The 15,710-nt window shown below is 44.5% G+C and overlaps 1 protein-coding gene across 1 annotated transcript in view; it reads right to left on the reverse strand.

Annotated features, from left to right (window-relative positions):
• The window catches only part of STXBP2 (syntaxin binding protein 2), a 55,810-nt gene that overhangs the window by 23,223 nt on the left and 16,877 nt on the right, over window positions 1-15,710 (reverse strand). The window contains exon 2 of the mRNA XM_081938804.1: window positions 514-563. Coding sequence (XP_081794930.1) covers window positions 514-563 — 50 coding nt within the window. The remainder of the gene's footprint in view (window positions 1-513; window positions 564-15,710) is intronic.

The following is a 15,710-nucleotide window of genomic DNA, read 5'->3' on the forward strand; positions in this document are numbered from 1 at the left end:
TAGCATTTTTTCGGCTAGTATAATGCAAAATTGGTCACAGCATTGGTGTGTGTGTGTGTGTGTGTGTGTGTGTGTGTAAACTATAGGTGTATAGTTTAAAGGGGCAACTATATTTCAGAATATTCTGAGATGGAGAATATTTATTAACTTGACAGCAAATTGTAGGATAGATATGAGATAATCAGCATAGCCACATAACACACTTGCAAACCCAGTAGAGCAAAACTAATTTAATAACATCTTAGTCTGTCTCAGTTAGTAATTTCAAGGCTGACTTGCTACCTTGCTGCATCAGGAAAAGATATGAGAAGCGTGAAGAACCTTAAGTGTCACAGTGAAGGATACAGCAGGTCTACTGAACACAAGGCCCAGAGTTTACTGTACGATGAATTAACTGCACCAGATATTTTTTTTAAAACACGTAAAAAGAAAGTCCAATGCAAATGCATACAATTTAGATTAGTAAACTGATCAGGCAAATTTAACTCATCCAAGACACTGAGGTGTACTAACCTTCCATTCTCCTTCCTTCTTCATGCTGTGTATAACATCATTCAGAATCTCTGAAAAGTGAAGGTCAATTAAGTTAGAATAGAGGCTTTTTTTTATTACAGTGAGAATGATTAGCTGAGCCCTGTGCCAGACAAATAATTTTCTTATCACCCCAGTATAGCTTTTTGTCACAATAAGAACGGTTGTTCTTGACCCCAATACAAGCCAAAATTACAAAGCTAGGGTAAAACAAAAAAACCTTCACCGATAGTGAAAAGACTATAACGTAGTCAGATGAACTTTTCTTAGGAGGGCACTCCACAATATATTAATTTTATTATAATATCTAAAACATTTTAAAAACAGCCTCCCAAAATCTTAAAAAACAGAAATACTAGGACTACCAATGGTCACTTTGTCTCATGATGAAGAAAGGTTTCTCACAGCATGTTCTCGTCTCCAAATAGCAAAATGTTGCCATGGAATAGTATTTCTGTCCTCTGTATACAATTCCTCAGGGTAACCTGGGGACATTCCACAACCAAGGTCCTATCACTGGGCGTTCTACCCTCTTATTTCACACATTAGGGGAAGCTTCTGAAGATCTTGAAGACCAGGTCAACATATGAGGTGTGACGTGCTGTCCAGGTTGTGTGTTTAAATAGTTGATTCCAGAGTTTGAGATTCACCTCGGAGATGCTGCTGTATGTCAGAAACCTGAACACTTGCTGCCGCTTCAGAACACGAGGGTCACGCATCTGCTGTGTGTATTTTGTGACTTTACTCAAAGTCCTACAGTCTGAAAGGTTTCCAGGGCATGTAAAAAGAGCATTTGTGGCTCTTTCTGCTGCAGGTTCTAACTTTATCTTTTAGGTAATTTTGTTACTTATAATATTTTAGGTTTTTAACTGGTAACTCTGAACTCTGCATTGGATTTTATTGGCGTTTATGTATGTTGTACATAAGTACAATGTTAGAGGCCTGATTCTGAGACCCCCCACTTCTCCTTGAAAGGTGAGACAGATGGGCAGGTCCTTTTTAATACTGTTGCCTTATCTGTGCTCGGCTAACCTATTTTCAGTGTAGGATTCATCTTATTTGGATGCTTGGTTGACTTTTCCCTGAATTCAGTTTGAAGGCTACTGTTATAAAAACATCATTTAAAGCTGTTAACTTGAGATTAGACTACATTATGTGTGACTTTTAAAATATTGTGACCTAAGGAACCACAATACTGCTTCTTATAGCATTGCATTTTCAAGTCGGCAAAAAAAATGGCAAATATTAATAAGAATCCAGAAGCTTTTAATCAGCCTTTCAGATACGTTGAAACTATAACTTCCAGATTTCTCTGTCTCTGGCAGCAGAAAACAGGGCACTGACTTGTCCCAAATGACAAGAGAAGTATGATTTTGCTTCTCCTGCAGAAAAAAAAGAGCATCAGCTCCCTGTTGATTGTACATTTCCTTAGAGAGGAGGTTAAATTCCATGGATCCTCGGTCCAAAGCTCATTTCCCCCTAGTCTTTCTATGAAAAGAAATAAGAGCCAAGATTTCTATTTTTAAAACTCATTCTGATCTCTAATTGACAAATGGCAGATGTTTCCCATGGATTAATTACAGAAAGCTGTTCCTACAACAGTAACTATATGCCAGCTTGAACCAATCTCTTGAGCTGTAATGTCCAAATACCTGATAATTATCCTAAAATTCAAACAGAAAATTGAGCTAGTGGTTAGGAATGAGATAAGTTGTCCTTCTTTACTAAAAATAGTGAATATATTTATAAAGTGCCTGAGTTTATGAATCCAAATGAAATTTGATGGAATTAATCTTCAGAAAGCAGCTCAATAGCAGTGATGTTGTTTTTTCTGAGTTTTGTTGTTATCTTAATTAATCACATAGGTTAATTAAATAATCTATCAGGCACTTAAAGTGCATAAATATTCAGATTGCACCAGATGTTTGTCTGTCTGTCTGCTTCTCTCTCACACACACTTATTCTAACAGGACAAATAGAAATGCTAAAAAGAACTGGTAAAACTGGTTTGGAAAGTTGCAGCAATAACCAGAGAATGTAAAACAAGCTCTAAACAGTAGTTGCAACAAGATAAACTGAAGGATTTCGATGCCTGACCTCTGGCTGAGTATAGCAGGCTCCATATGACATTTTCCCATACAAAGCAGTTACCTGTAGAAAATCTTCAGATTTTTTTTTTTAAAAAACTAAAGCATAAATTTTCATAAATATGTACCTGTAGTACATAGTGAGTAACATACTGAAGCTGGAACAAAGAAGTTTGGGTTGAATAATTAACAAAATATTACAATAATTTATCTAGCCAGTGACTATATAAAGCAGAAGATAAAATGCTTTCATCAAGTGCTTACATTATCATAAGGTTATGTACTGTCTTATGTACTGATTGACTCCCAATCAATGGTAGGAAAGATCTCATGATTAAAATACACCACAGCACAGTCCTTGTTTTATGACCAGGCATTTTATCACTGCTTTCCAGTTCCAGTTATAGTCTGAAGTTCAGGATTACCTGTACTGGCAGGCTATACTTTATTCAAAAGAAACAGGCCCAACAAATTGAGAGCTGGAGCTTCATTATATGTAGATAATGAAAGGATGAAAACTCCGCTGAAAGTGCCTGGGTGAATATTAAGAAGAAAGAAACAAAAATGACAGTACTGGTGTGGGCTTCAGGTCACTCAAGAAGAAGATACAGAGAAAGTGTTCGCACATGAGATGGCAAGGTATCTAGGAAATGCATCACTTTGAGAATAGGGCAATTCAATTTCCCTGACATCAACTGTGAATCAAACTTTGTGGCAACTGGGAGGCTCCTGCAAGGATTGAGTAGAGCAGTGTTTCTCAGCCTCAGATCCTTTAAGATGGGTGGACTTCAGCTCCCAGAATTCCCTAGCCAGCATTCACTGGCTGTGGAATTCTGGGAGCTGAAGGCACTCATTTTAAAGGGTCTGAGGTTGGGAAACACTAGAGTAGAGCAAGTCTTCATCCACTTCAGTTGAATATGAATGTGCATTAACTTTATGAGGTTGGAAATTTTTTCTATGGTTTTTATAGTTTTTATTGTTGTTCCATAAGCTGCCCAGTGTTATAGTATGCAAGATTGTTCTGACACCTCCCCACCCTCCGTCCAGTAACGGATAACGACAGCTTCTCTGGAATGCCACAACATTTTATTAGCAGGACTATAAATCTTGGTGGCTGAAAGCCCAAACACGAAACTAAAAGATAAGAACTTTGGCAGCAACACAAGCTTCGACGGATACAGATAACAGCTTCTCCAGCGTTACAAACAGGAATCCAAAATAGTTCAGACCAGACGTACTGCAGATTGCTTTCAACGGTTGTCTCCTGCAAGAATTATCCTCCCAACATCTCTGTTTATATAAGCTCTTGGGAGGGGCCATACCCCAACCACCTGAGCTTCATTATCTTTTATGAGCTTGTTTCCTGAGCAGTTGTTGCCTTCGTTTCTCCGCCCTCCTCTGCCGGGCGTCAGAGACCAACTCCCTCTGATCCTCCCCACTGCTCCATGCCTCAGGCGCCTCCTGGTGGCCAACCAGCCTCTCTGGTCCCTGGTCTGCTTCTGAACCCTGCCCAGGGTCCTCCACCTCCTCCATAGCTGACTCCCAGGGTTCGTCGCTATATGAGTCGCTCAGCAATTGCAAAGGATCCTGCTGGGTCACAACAAAGATGTATGTCCATATAAGTCTTTTAAGTAAATAAAAAAATAGATCCAACAGACTCTTGATGTGCTTTGCAGGCAACTTCAAAGTTCAAAAAGACCAACTAGAATATCAACTATATTGAACTTAATAATAACAGGGAGGAAGTGGAAATGGTAGGATCCTTAGAAGAGAGTAAACATGCCAAATTGGTATTGTAGATTTCAACAGAACTGACTTCAACAAACTAAAAATAAAAAATAGAAAGGTTGAACATCCTAAAGCGAAAAACTGTTCGGGTGAGTTGGGAAATTTTGAAAAACAAAATAACTAAGACTCAAATACAAAAAAGACCAAACCAGGTGGGGAGGATGGGAATGGTGAATGGAGATAACTGATGAGACCTGTATGGTTACACCAAGACCTCTTTGATGGACCAAGAGGGACAAGTTTAGAAAACAGATAAAGGGCATATAACAGCAGCAGAATATCAGGAAATGGCTTTAAATCTGCAAGAATGGGGTCAGGAACAGAGATGGTATTCAGCAGGTTTTGACCAGTTCTGGAGAACTGGTGGCAGAAATTTTGAATAGTTTGGGGAACCAGTAAATACCACCTCTGACTGGTCCCGCCCCCACCTATTCTCTGCCTCCCAAGTCCCAGCTGATCGGGAGGAAATGGGGATTTTGCAGTAACCTTCCTCTGGAGTGGGGAGGGGATGGAGATTTTACATATTGTTCCCCTGCCACGCCCACCAAGCCATGCCCGCAGAACCGGTAGTAAACAATTTTGAATCCCACCACTAGTCCAGGAAGGCTAAGTTGAACATGAGCTAAAGCTTGCTAGAAATGCAAAAAGTAATAAAATTTTGGGATATATGTGGGACAAGAGGAAAGATGTTACCATTTGGAGCTTGGAGCCTAAATTCAATGAAAGGTAGCTAAAGTAACTCGGTATAGGTAACCCTTGCTTGATTCTTAAGGCCTACTCGTTGCTATTGTATCATATCTATGCTTGCTTACATATCTCTGAAACCTGTGGCTACACAAATATTTGATAATTGGAACAAAAAGAAGAGGTAAATTTAAAAAAAAACAATTATTTTAGGAATAATCCATTTCAAAACTGCTCTAGATTAATCCCAAGGCACGGTCTGAGGTACACAATGGAGCACTGGCTTGACCAATAATGTGGTAGGAAACGTCTCGGGGATTTTCTGTAGCCTGCTTTGAGTTCTAATCTGAATAAAAGTCAAGACTTGAAAATATTACAAAAACAAAATCAAAGAATTTAGAGCCACTTATCAATCTGACTTCTTTACTATTAGTATGACAGGCAGCTTTCCTAAAACATGTTTAAACCAACAGTACTGATGTTACTTGTGCTTTTGAAATTACTGCTTCAATAATTCTGAACTAAAGACACCCTCAAATTGAAAGCTATAATATTAGAAAGAAAGACGATGGACTGCTTTGACTTAATCAGAAAATACTTGCTACCAAGAGAAGACTCAATAATTGTTTGGTATGGTTATTATTATGGCTTTATATGCTATTTCTACAACTATTAGTTTTAAATCTTTACTCCTTTTCTAGAGGAACCCAGAAAGGGTGTTGGTACTTACCTACTATGCCTCTTTTCATAGTGGGAGAGGAGTATCCAGGATGAGTTGACCTTGTCCTCTCTTGATTGGACTAAGTCAGATAAGCTCTTTGTGGCCACGCCCTGGTCACCAGGTACCACCCAGTTATCGGCAAAGAACTCTATCCGACTAGCTGTGTCATCCACTCTAGACTTTATTTTAGTTTCAAACCTTTATTCATTGCTTCAATAGAACAGTTCAACAACCACATAACGAACTCGCTACATAACCGTATCAGGGAGGGGCTGGATACTCCTCCCCCACTATGAGAAGAGGCGTATCAGGTAAGTACCAACGCCCTTTCTCCATAGTGAGGGGGGGAGTATCCAGGATGGGACGTACCAAAGCCTACACGTCCCTAGGAAGGGTTACACATTTGAGTATATGCCCAAACTTATGCCTGGTGAGACGTCTCTCCCGCCCTATGAACAGCTTGCAACACCTTACGTCTGAATGAGGCTTCCACGGAAGCAAAGGAGTCCAACTTATAGTTCCTCACGAATGGTGAGGGGGAAGACCACATGGCTGCCCTACAGATCACAGTCAATGAGGCCTGCGTGGCCCAGGCTGTCGATGTGGCGACGCTTCCTGTAGAATGTGCTGTGATAGAGCTCGCCGTTTGCAGACCCTGTGCTTGATAGGCCGTAGTAATACAGGTTCGCAACCACCTGCCTATGGTGGTGGATGTCACCTTGTTCCCCAGGGAGCCCGGCTGGAAGGAGACAAATAAGGCTTCCGACTTCCTGTTTGGCCTGGTTCTTCTGAGGTAAATCCTCAGAGCCCTCCTCACATTTAAGGTGTGCCACTTCCTCTCTAATGGGCGAGAAGGGTCCGGACAGAAATTAGGCAATATCAGCTCCTGCGAGCGATGGAAGCAAGAGCACACCTTGGATATGAAGGAGGGGTCCAACCGTAGCACCACCCTGTCCTGGTAGAACACACAGAGGTCTTCCCTGGTAGACAGAGCCTGTAGTTCGGATAGCCTCCTGGCGGAGGAGATGGCCACCAAAAAGTCCACCTTCAGTGTCAAGAACTTAAGAGAGACAGTTCATAATGGTTCAAACGGGGGGCCTGTCAGAGCGTCCAACACCTTGTGTAAGTCCCAGGAAGGGTACCTTTGCACCGTGGGCAGTTTAAGATTGCAGGCCCCCTTGAGGAACCGCCTCACCAAGGGGTGGTGAGTCAGTGTCTGAGATCTACCGCACAGGAGTACCAATGAGATGGCTGAGACCCGTCTCCTAATCATGTTGGGAGCCAACCCCCTGTCCAAATCCGCCTGAAGGAAGTCCAGAACTTGTGCAACCGTGGCCCAGAACGGATCGTGGCCCCTGGAGATGCACCATGTTGAAAAGGCCTGCCATGTAGCGCCATGAATGCGCTCCGTGGAGGGTCTGTGAGCTGCCTGAATAGGCTGGCATCTGTTGTTACCGTCACCCGGTCTGGCGCTCTGAAGACTTCACCCTTGGTTATCGCCGGGGACGTCCACCAATTCAGTGAGCGGGAGACCTCTGCTGGTAGGACTTTGATCTGGGAGCAGCTCATGCGCCTTCGCAGGAAAGGCAAAAGGAACCATTGGAGGTTTCTGGTGTGGAAATGAGCCCAAGGGACGATGCCAATGGCAGACACCATGGTGCCTAGCAACTTGGACAGCTTGGCTAAGGACACCCTACGCTCCTTGACTACCTGGGTGGCTAGCTATCTAAGAGAGAGCTGTCTTTCTGATGACAGAGAAACAGTGCCTGCCTCTGTGTCTATTAGGGCTTCTAGGTGGATCAGACTAGTGGAGGGATGAAGGTTACTCTTGGCTAGGTTCACCGAAAAAACGTGGTCTCTCAGAGCTGACATAGTGATGTCTAGATCCCGTAGGGCACCCTTAAAAGAGGATGACTGTAACAGCAGGTCATCTAAATAACACTGAATGCGCACAGGTACCTGCCTCAGGTGCGCTGCCAATGCTGCCATTATCTTAGTGAAAACCCAAGGGGCAGAACAAGGCAGAAGCTGAATGCAGCTTGAACCTCCGATAGTGTATAAATTGGTTCAGGCGTTTCAAGTCAAGGATCGTTCTCCAGCCGCCTGAGGCATTAGGGATCACAAAAAGAATGGAGTAATGCCCCTGACCTTGCTGTTCTAATGGCACTGGTTGGATGGCCCTGATGTCCAAAAGGTGTTGGATGGCCTCCTGCATCAGCAACCTCCGGGTCGGATTGTTTGAAATGGGGCAGATCCGGAAGGAGGTCGGGGCGCTGGAGAGGAACTCGAGTGAGAGGTCACAACGAATGGTATTCTGGATCCACTTATCGGAGGAGGATAAGTCCCAAGGGTCGGCGAAGTACGCCAAGCGATCCCCAATGGGGGGGGTGAGCTAGGTCTCTAGTTTTTGCAGAAGGAGCACCTGCCTCCTCCTCCTCCACCCCCTCGAAAGGGCCGCTTCTGCTGTCTACTCTTCTGCTGTCTATCTGGGTATCTCTGCCTGGAGGGGAAGCCGCCCTGGTACTGCCTGGGGCCTGAGTACCCACATTCTGACTCCTTGAAGGAATCCTGACCCTGGAGGGAGGACCTGAAGTCTTGTCCCCGAGAGTAGGAGCGTCTGGGGTATGGAGCCGCCCTGGTGCTGGCCTTCCTCGGGATGGTGGGAAGCACCTTCCGCTTGTCCTTGTTCTCTACCAGAAAGGGATCAAGGGCTGCTCCAAAGAGGGAGTCCCCGGTGAAGGGAGCCGATGCCAGGCGCCATTTGTGGCGTACGTCCGCTTGCCATTGCCGCAGCTAGAGCAAACTGCGAGATGCCACGGAGGAGGCGATTGCTCTGGAGGCAAACCTGGCTGCAGCTAAGGTGGTATCTGAAGAGAATTGGGTGGCAGCCACCAGCTTGTTGATGTCCTGGTGGGCCCTGACATCTGAAATGGGGATTCGCTGCTGGAGGTCCTGTAGCCACAGTAGAGAAGACCAGTAGAAGAATGAGGTGGTGGTGGCTGCTTTCACTGCCCAGGCTGCTGCTTGATGACCCCTTTGTAAGGTGACATCAGCCTTTTTGTCTTCCGGTTTCAGAGCATCCTCTGGTTCCCCGGACATGTTTGTAGGTGTGTGCAGTGCCGTTAACAGGTGCGTCAATGGAGGGTTGTGCCAGCACCTGAGCCATGTCCTTGTCCACGTTGAAGAATGCCCTGTCTGTGGAGATGGGCATCGGGCTCCGGCTCTTGCCTCCTGTTTCTGGCGATCGCTGCAGGCGCGGGTGCTCCTGCAACCCCTGAGGGAAGCAACGGAGCAAGTAGGCCACAGTCCTGAATGGAATGCTTGTTTTAGAAAATAACTATACCTAGTCAGGGATCCTTTTCCTTTAGAGTTGCCAGACCTGAGATCTAAGTGATCTGAACTACATGGTAGTAGCAATGAAGAGACTAATATGCTTTGAGGAGCTTTTCAAAATCTTTCCACTCACATTTAAAAGAATCGTGTTAGGAAGTAGCAATGTAATATGTATAGATGGTCCTTAAGCAGAACTTCCATTGCTAAGCAAGGTGGTTGTTAAGTTAGTTACACCTATTTTACAAGCTTCTTTGCCACGATCATTAAACAAATCCAGCTTCCCTTTTGACTTTTGTCTGTCAGAAGCTGGCTGAGAAGACCGCAATTGACAATCATATGACTCCAAAATGCTGGAACTATCATAAACATATGCCAGTTGCCAAGTGACCAAGTCATAAGTGCGAGAACTAGTCATAAGTTACTTTTTTCAGTGCTGTCCTAACTTTGAACGGACCCTAAACAAACGGTCATATATCAATGATTACCTGTAAGGCTTACTCATGAATTTTAACAGAGTTAAAAGGAGGCCACACATTGGACCTTGTCTTTGTATCTGAGCAGTGGACGAGTGATCTGGGTAGAGGGGATTTTACTGTTACACCCCTGTCATGGTCAGATCACTCATGTCTCCGGCTTAACTTCCCTGGCGCTACCCCCCACCGCGAGGAGGCGGGACCAGACGGTCCACGCTGGTACCGCCCCAAGCGCCTGATGGAGCCGGATAGGTTCCAGACGGAGCTTGGGCCATTACCTGTAGCCCTGACCCGCGCTCGGTCGGAGGACCTAGCGGCCGCCTGGAATAGGGCGGCGGCTGGGGCCTTGGACCGGATTGCGCCTTTGCGACCTCTCCTGCGGCAGCGACTCACCCGGGCTCCTTGGTATACCGAGGAGCTGAGGGTGATGAAGCGTCACAGGAGACGTCTAGAGAGCAGGTGGAGGTCCTCACGCTCCGAATCTGATCGAACACAGGTAAGATCCTACTTGCGGACCTACCTGGTGGCATTAAGGGCGGCCAAACGTAGATATTGTGCCACCCTTATTGCGTCCGCGGATAACCGCCCTGCTGCCCTGTTTAGGGTGACCCGCTCCCTCTTGTCACAGGGGACGCAGGGGGCACCTTTACAGGGCAGAGCAGAGGAATTTGGGGAATATCTGCAGGACAAAGTCGCTCAGATCCGGAGCGGATGGGCCCCACTCAGTGGACCAGACGAGCCGCCAACAGCGAGTCTTGTGAGACCATCCTGGGAGGAGTTTGATTCTGTTGCCCCCGAGGATTTAGATAGGTTGCGTGGACGGCTGCGACCCACCACATGTTTAATGGACCCGTGTCCCTCCTGGTTGGTACTGGCATCTTGGGAGGTGACACGAGGCTGGCTTCTGGGCCTGGTGAATGCCTCATTGGGTGAGGGATCCTTACCAACCGCCTTGAAAGAGGCGGTGGTGAGGCCCTTACTTAAGAGGCCCTCACTCGACCCAATGGAGCTAGCTAACTATCGTCCAGTCTCCAACCTTCCGTTTCTAGCGAAGGTTGTTGAGAATGTGGTGGCCCAGCAGTTTCCACGACACCTTGACGAATCCGAGTATCTAGACTCACGCCAGTCCGGCTTCCGACCTGGGCACAGCACAGAGACAGCCTTGGTCGCGTTGGTTGATGATCTCTGGAGGGCCAGAGATAGAGGTTGCTCCTCTATCCTGGTCCTATTAGACCTCTCGGCGGCTTTTGATACCATCGACCATGGTATCCTATTGCGCCGGTTGGAGGGGATGGGAGTCGGAGGTACCGTTTTGCGGTGGTTCGGCTCCTACCTCTCCGACCGGAGGCAATGTGTGTTGACAGGGGGACAGAGGTCGACCCCGAGGCCACTCACTTGTGGGGTGCCACAGGGGTCGGTCCTCTCGCCTCTCCTGTTCAACACATATGTAAAGCCGCTGGGTGAGATCATCCGTGGTTTTGGGGTTGAGTATCACCTCTACGCTGATGATACTCAGCTGTATATTTCAACTCCAAACCACCCCAACGAGGCTGTCGAAGTAATGTCCCGGTGTTTGGAGGCCGTCGGGGTCTGGATGGAGGACAACAGACTTAAACTCAACCCCTCCAAGACTGAGTGGCTGTGGCTACCGGCACCTCGATTCAGCCAGCTGATTCCATCGCTGGCCATAGGGGGCGAGCAGTTGCCCCCTGTGGAACGGGCGCGCAATTTGGGCGTCCTCCTTGATGCCCGGCTGTCAATGGATGACCATGTGGCGGCCGTGGCAAGGGGGGCGTTCCACCAGGTTCGCCTGGTGCGCCAATTGCGCCCCCTACTGGACCGGGATGCCCTACGCACGGTCACTCATGCGCTGGTGACGTCCCGCCTGGATTACTGCAACGCTCTCTACATGGGGCTGCCCTTGGGACGCGCCCGGAGACTGCAGTTAGTTCAGAATGCAGCCGCGCGGGCTGTGATGGGGAGTACGAGGTACTCCCACGTAACACCTCTCCTGCGCGAGCTGCATTGGCTACCTGTGGTTTTCCGGGTGCGTTTCAAGGTGCTGATTACCATCTTTAAAGCGCTCCATGGCACGGGACCTAGTTACTTGCGGGATCGCATCCTCCCACATACATCCCTGCGGCCAATACGCTCACACAGGGAGGGACTTCTCCTGGTGCCATCCACTGGACAATGCCGGCGGGCGACACCGAGGAGTAGGGCCTTCTCTGTGATGGGCCCAACCCTCTGGAATGACCTCCCCCCCGACATTAGAACCACTTCTGACCTCCGCTCCTTCCGGCAAAAACTGAAGACCCACCTGTTCCGATTAGCAGGCCTGGCATAATTCAACTGTCCCTCCTGGCAAACGCACTATATCTGGTTATTTTAGGGGTTTTTAAATTCACTGTATTTGTTTTTAGGGGTTTGAACTTATTTTAATCTGCTTTGTACAGTTCTTTTAATGTCATTCTTACCTCCTCCATGTCAACTGTCAATTGTACATACTTAATTTTATTGTATCTGATATATTTTGTATGAACTGTACACCGCCCCGAGTCCCTTTCGGGAGAGGGGGCGGTCTAGAAGCATTAAATTAAATTAAATTAAAATTAAAAAATTAAATTTCTTGCTGGACAGGCTCTGAAATACCTAATACACATAATCTTGGACATGAAATCTACATCTGCATGAAATACAGTTACATGTCCTGGGCTACCTACAAAGTGAGGTCACCATGCCCTTGTTTTCTGAGGAGAAAAAAACCAGGTTGTCTCTGTAAAACAGAGAGAAGATGGAATTCAAACTGAGAAGAGAAAATGAGGCCGCCTCCATTTTTTGCCTTCTCCATAGGCAAAAAACCAACACATTTAGCTAGGAATATTATTTAAATTTCTTTCTCTGTGTTTTTTAAATCCACTGTAAAGTGTCTGATGATTATTACCTCAACTACAGTATTTGCTTTCTATATATGCTTAGTAAATTGTGCTCTTTTATGCAACTTAGTATCTTTTTACAGCAAAGTTCCTTTAAATTGGAACATTATTGGATGTTGGTCTGGAATGTTATGTTCATCACTGTAGTTTTCTGCGGGAGATCCTTTGAGGTCATGATTTGGAATTTAAATAAGTATGGTTTATCCCCTGTACCACTGAATATTTCACATATTTTCTTTTTCCCCTTTAAATAAAAATTAATTCTGTATATACCTTGTGAGTTTGATCCATCTCCCAAAGAGAAGGGTGCTGTGTGTTTTTATTAGCTATATGCCTCAACACTATGGATTTTTATTTTATCATCTTTTTTCCTCCTAATTATCAATAATGTGCACAGGCTGTTGGGCTTATAGGATTAAGGAACCATAAAGGCCTTTCCTTGGTAGATAAGATAGGAACAATACTACCGAACTACCGTACCCAAGAGTAATGTGGTTCTAGAATGTGTAGACTGAGAGGGATTCTGTGAGAGAAGTCTGAAATTCCCAATTTTGCACACTACAAGCTTGCCTCCTGTCAGCCTATAAAGTAAACCGGACATTAAGAAACAGATACTGTGGGCCTAAAGCTACTGCTAGAATAGTAACAAAAACCTGTGAGTCTGAATGTGCTCGTTTATCTTTATGTGAAATAGGGTGGTCCTGTATGAAGGGTTTGGGTAAAAGTTTTTTTGATACGGGCTCAAGCCATATCAACTGATCACTGAATCTTCCCTGGGTTCATCAAGGCCATTTTCTCTATAACCCTCTCAAAAGAAGGTATTGTTCCTCCTCTGATGTGGAATCCAGTTTGTTACAGTGCTTCGAAAATCGACATAAGAATCTCAATTTTGATCATATTCAAATTCCTTTCCTTCAAAGCAATTGCATACAAACAAATAAGAAGTTGAACTATAGAAAAAAAAATGGAAAAATGCAAATTTGAATAAAAATATAATAAAATTGAAACACAATAAAAATAGAAGTGAAATTTTGAAAAATTGTTTAAAAAGGAAATAGAAGTAATGGTTATACTGGGTACTGTTTGAAGGAATAGTAAAGGAAAACCAAACAGGAAATATCTAAGATCATGAAGGCATATTAAAATAGTATTCCCAGAGAGTTTTCAACAAGGTAGGTGATAAACTATTGAATTATTTTTCCATCACCTGATCTCTTAATTCAGTATGTAAGTGCTCCCGTCTTCCCAGGCTCATTTGCTTTTGTCCTTAAGAAGTTCTCTAGCAGGAAATGATTCACACCTATTCATTCACTCTTGTACAGCCATCCCTTTGAACATTACTACTGATAAAAGCTCTTGAATTTTTTTTTATATAATTTCATTTAATGAAAAAAAAATCATTTTGAACCAATTGAGTGATCAGGCAGGCAACGTAGTATCAAGTCTGGTTTCCATATTTGGCAAAACAGATAGCCTTCCATTTTACGCTATTTCCTATAATCATAGCCTGCATTTCCTCAAGAAGTCCAAAGTAAGGTACACGGAAATCTCCGAATATTTGACCTTCATCACATAGCCATATGAGGATGGATTTAGTTCACACAGAGGTTCCAACTGTGAATAGCCTCAGGATCAGAGATGGGGATTGAAACTAAGATTCTTCACTGAAGTACAACTGAATCATGAAAACATACTGGATTTGCAACTTTCACTATTTCTTTTAAATCAGCATGTAAAAAGCATTTATTTATCAGTTCTAACATTATAATTTAAGCACTTGAAATATTAAGTTAGATCTTCCAGATTAATATTCGCTAACATTGCACTTTACAACCCCTTTGTATTAGTGTTAACTTGCAAAGATAGTAGCAAACAAGCACAAACCACCCAAGGCTCTGACCAGAAAACCTATAGAAAAACCCATTGTAAATTAAAATATACAAAATTTTTAAGGCTCAGCTTATCTGTGGCCGGTCCGTTTTTCATAATATTTTAGTTAAAAATTTGAGGGTTGGTTTACCTACAGATGGGATTCTACAGGAGTATATATGGTAATAAATGAATGGCACAGTGACCTAGAATTGACTCCCATGCAGAAGGTTGGAAGTTCAATCTTAGGCAGTGACAGATGTTTCTCTATTAGAGCGCAAAGAGAAAATATCTGCTGCGAACTCTGCATAGGTGTCAGTAAGGGCATCTGTCCGGTAAACGCTCAGCTTCATTCAATTGCCCAGACACCACCCCAATGCAAGGGATCACAGGATCATAAAAAGAACATCTATATGTCTGCCTGCCTGTCTGTCTGTCTCATCTATCTATCTATCTATCTATCTATCTATCTATCTATCTATCTATCTATCATCTATCTATCTATCATCTATCTATCTATCTATCTATCTATCTATCTATCTATCTATCTATCTATCTATCTATCATAATAATAATAATAATAAATTTGAATTTATTAGCCGCTCCCTTTCCAGACAGGACTCGGGGCGGCGTACAATAAAGCATATAAAACATAAAACATATGTACAAACATATAAACATACATATATACAAAGACATACATGCACGGAGGAGGTAACAAATTACATCACATTTAGACAGTTAAAAATCACCATTAAAATACCCCAATTGTAAAAACACAATTTAAAATTTAAAAATTTAAAAGGACTGTCAGGAGGAGTAAGAAAAATTACGGTTGAGCCAGGCCAGATAATTGAAAGAGGTGGGTCTTCAGCTGTACACGGAAGGAGCGGAGATCGGAAGTAATCCTGATGTCACGGGGGAGGTCATTCCACAGGGCTGGGCCCATCACAGAGAAGGCTCTGCTCCTGGGTGTCGCCCCCCGACACTGTTTAGCGGACGGCACCCGAAGAAGTCCCTCTCTGTGTGAGCGGATTGGTCGTAGGGATGTATGGGGCAGGATGTGATCCTGCATGTAACTAGGTCCTGTGCCATGAAGCGCTTTAAAGATCATAATCAAAACCTTGAAACGCACTCGGTAGACCACAGGAAGCCAGTGCAGCTCGCGCAGGAGAGGTGTTACAGGGGAGTATCTAGTCCTCCCCATAATCACCCGCGCGGCCGCGTTCTGGACCAACTGTAGTCTCCGAGTGCATCTCAAGGGAAGCCCCATGTAGAGAGCATTGCA

Source organism: Natrix helvetica, assembly GCF_964273705.1.
Source record: "Natrix helvetica genome assembly, chromosome: 1".
Lineage (NCBI taxonomy): Eukaryota > Metazoa > Chordata > Lepidosauria > Squamata > Natricidae > Natrix > Natrix helvetica.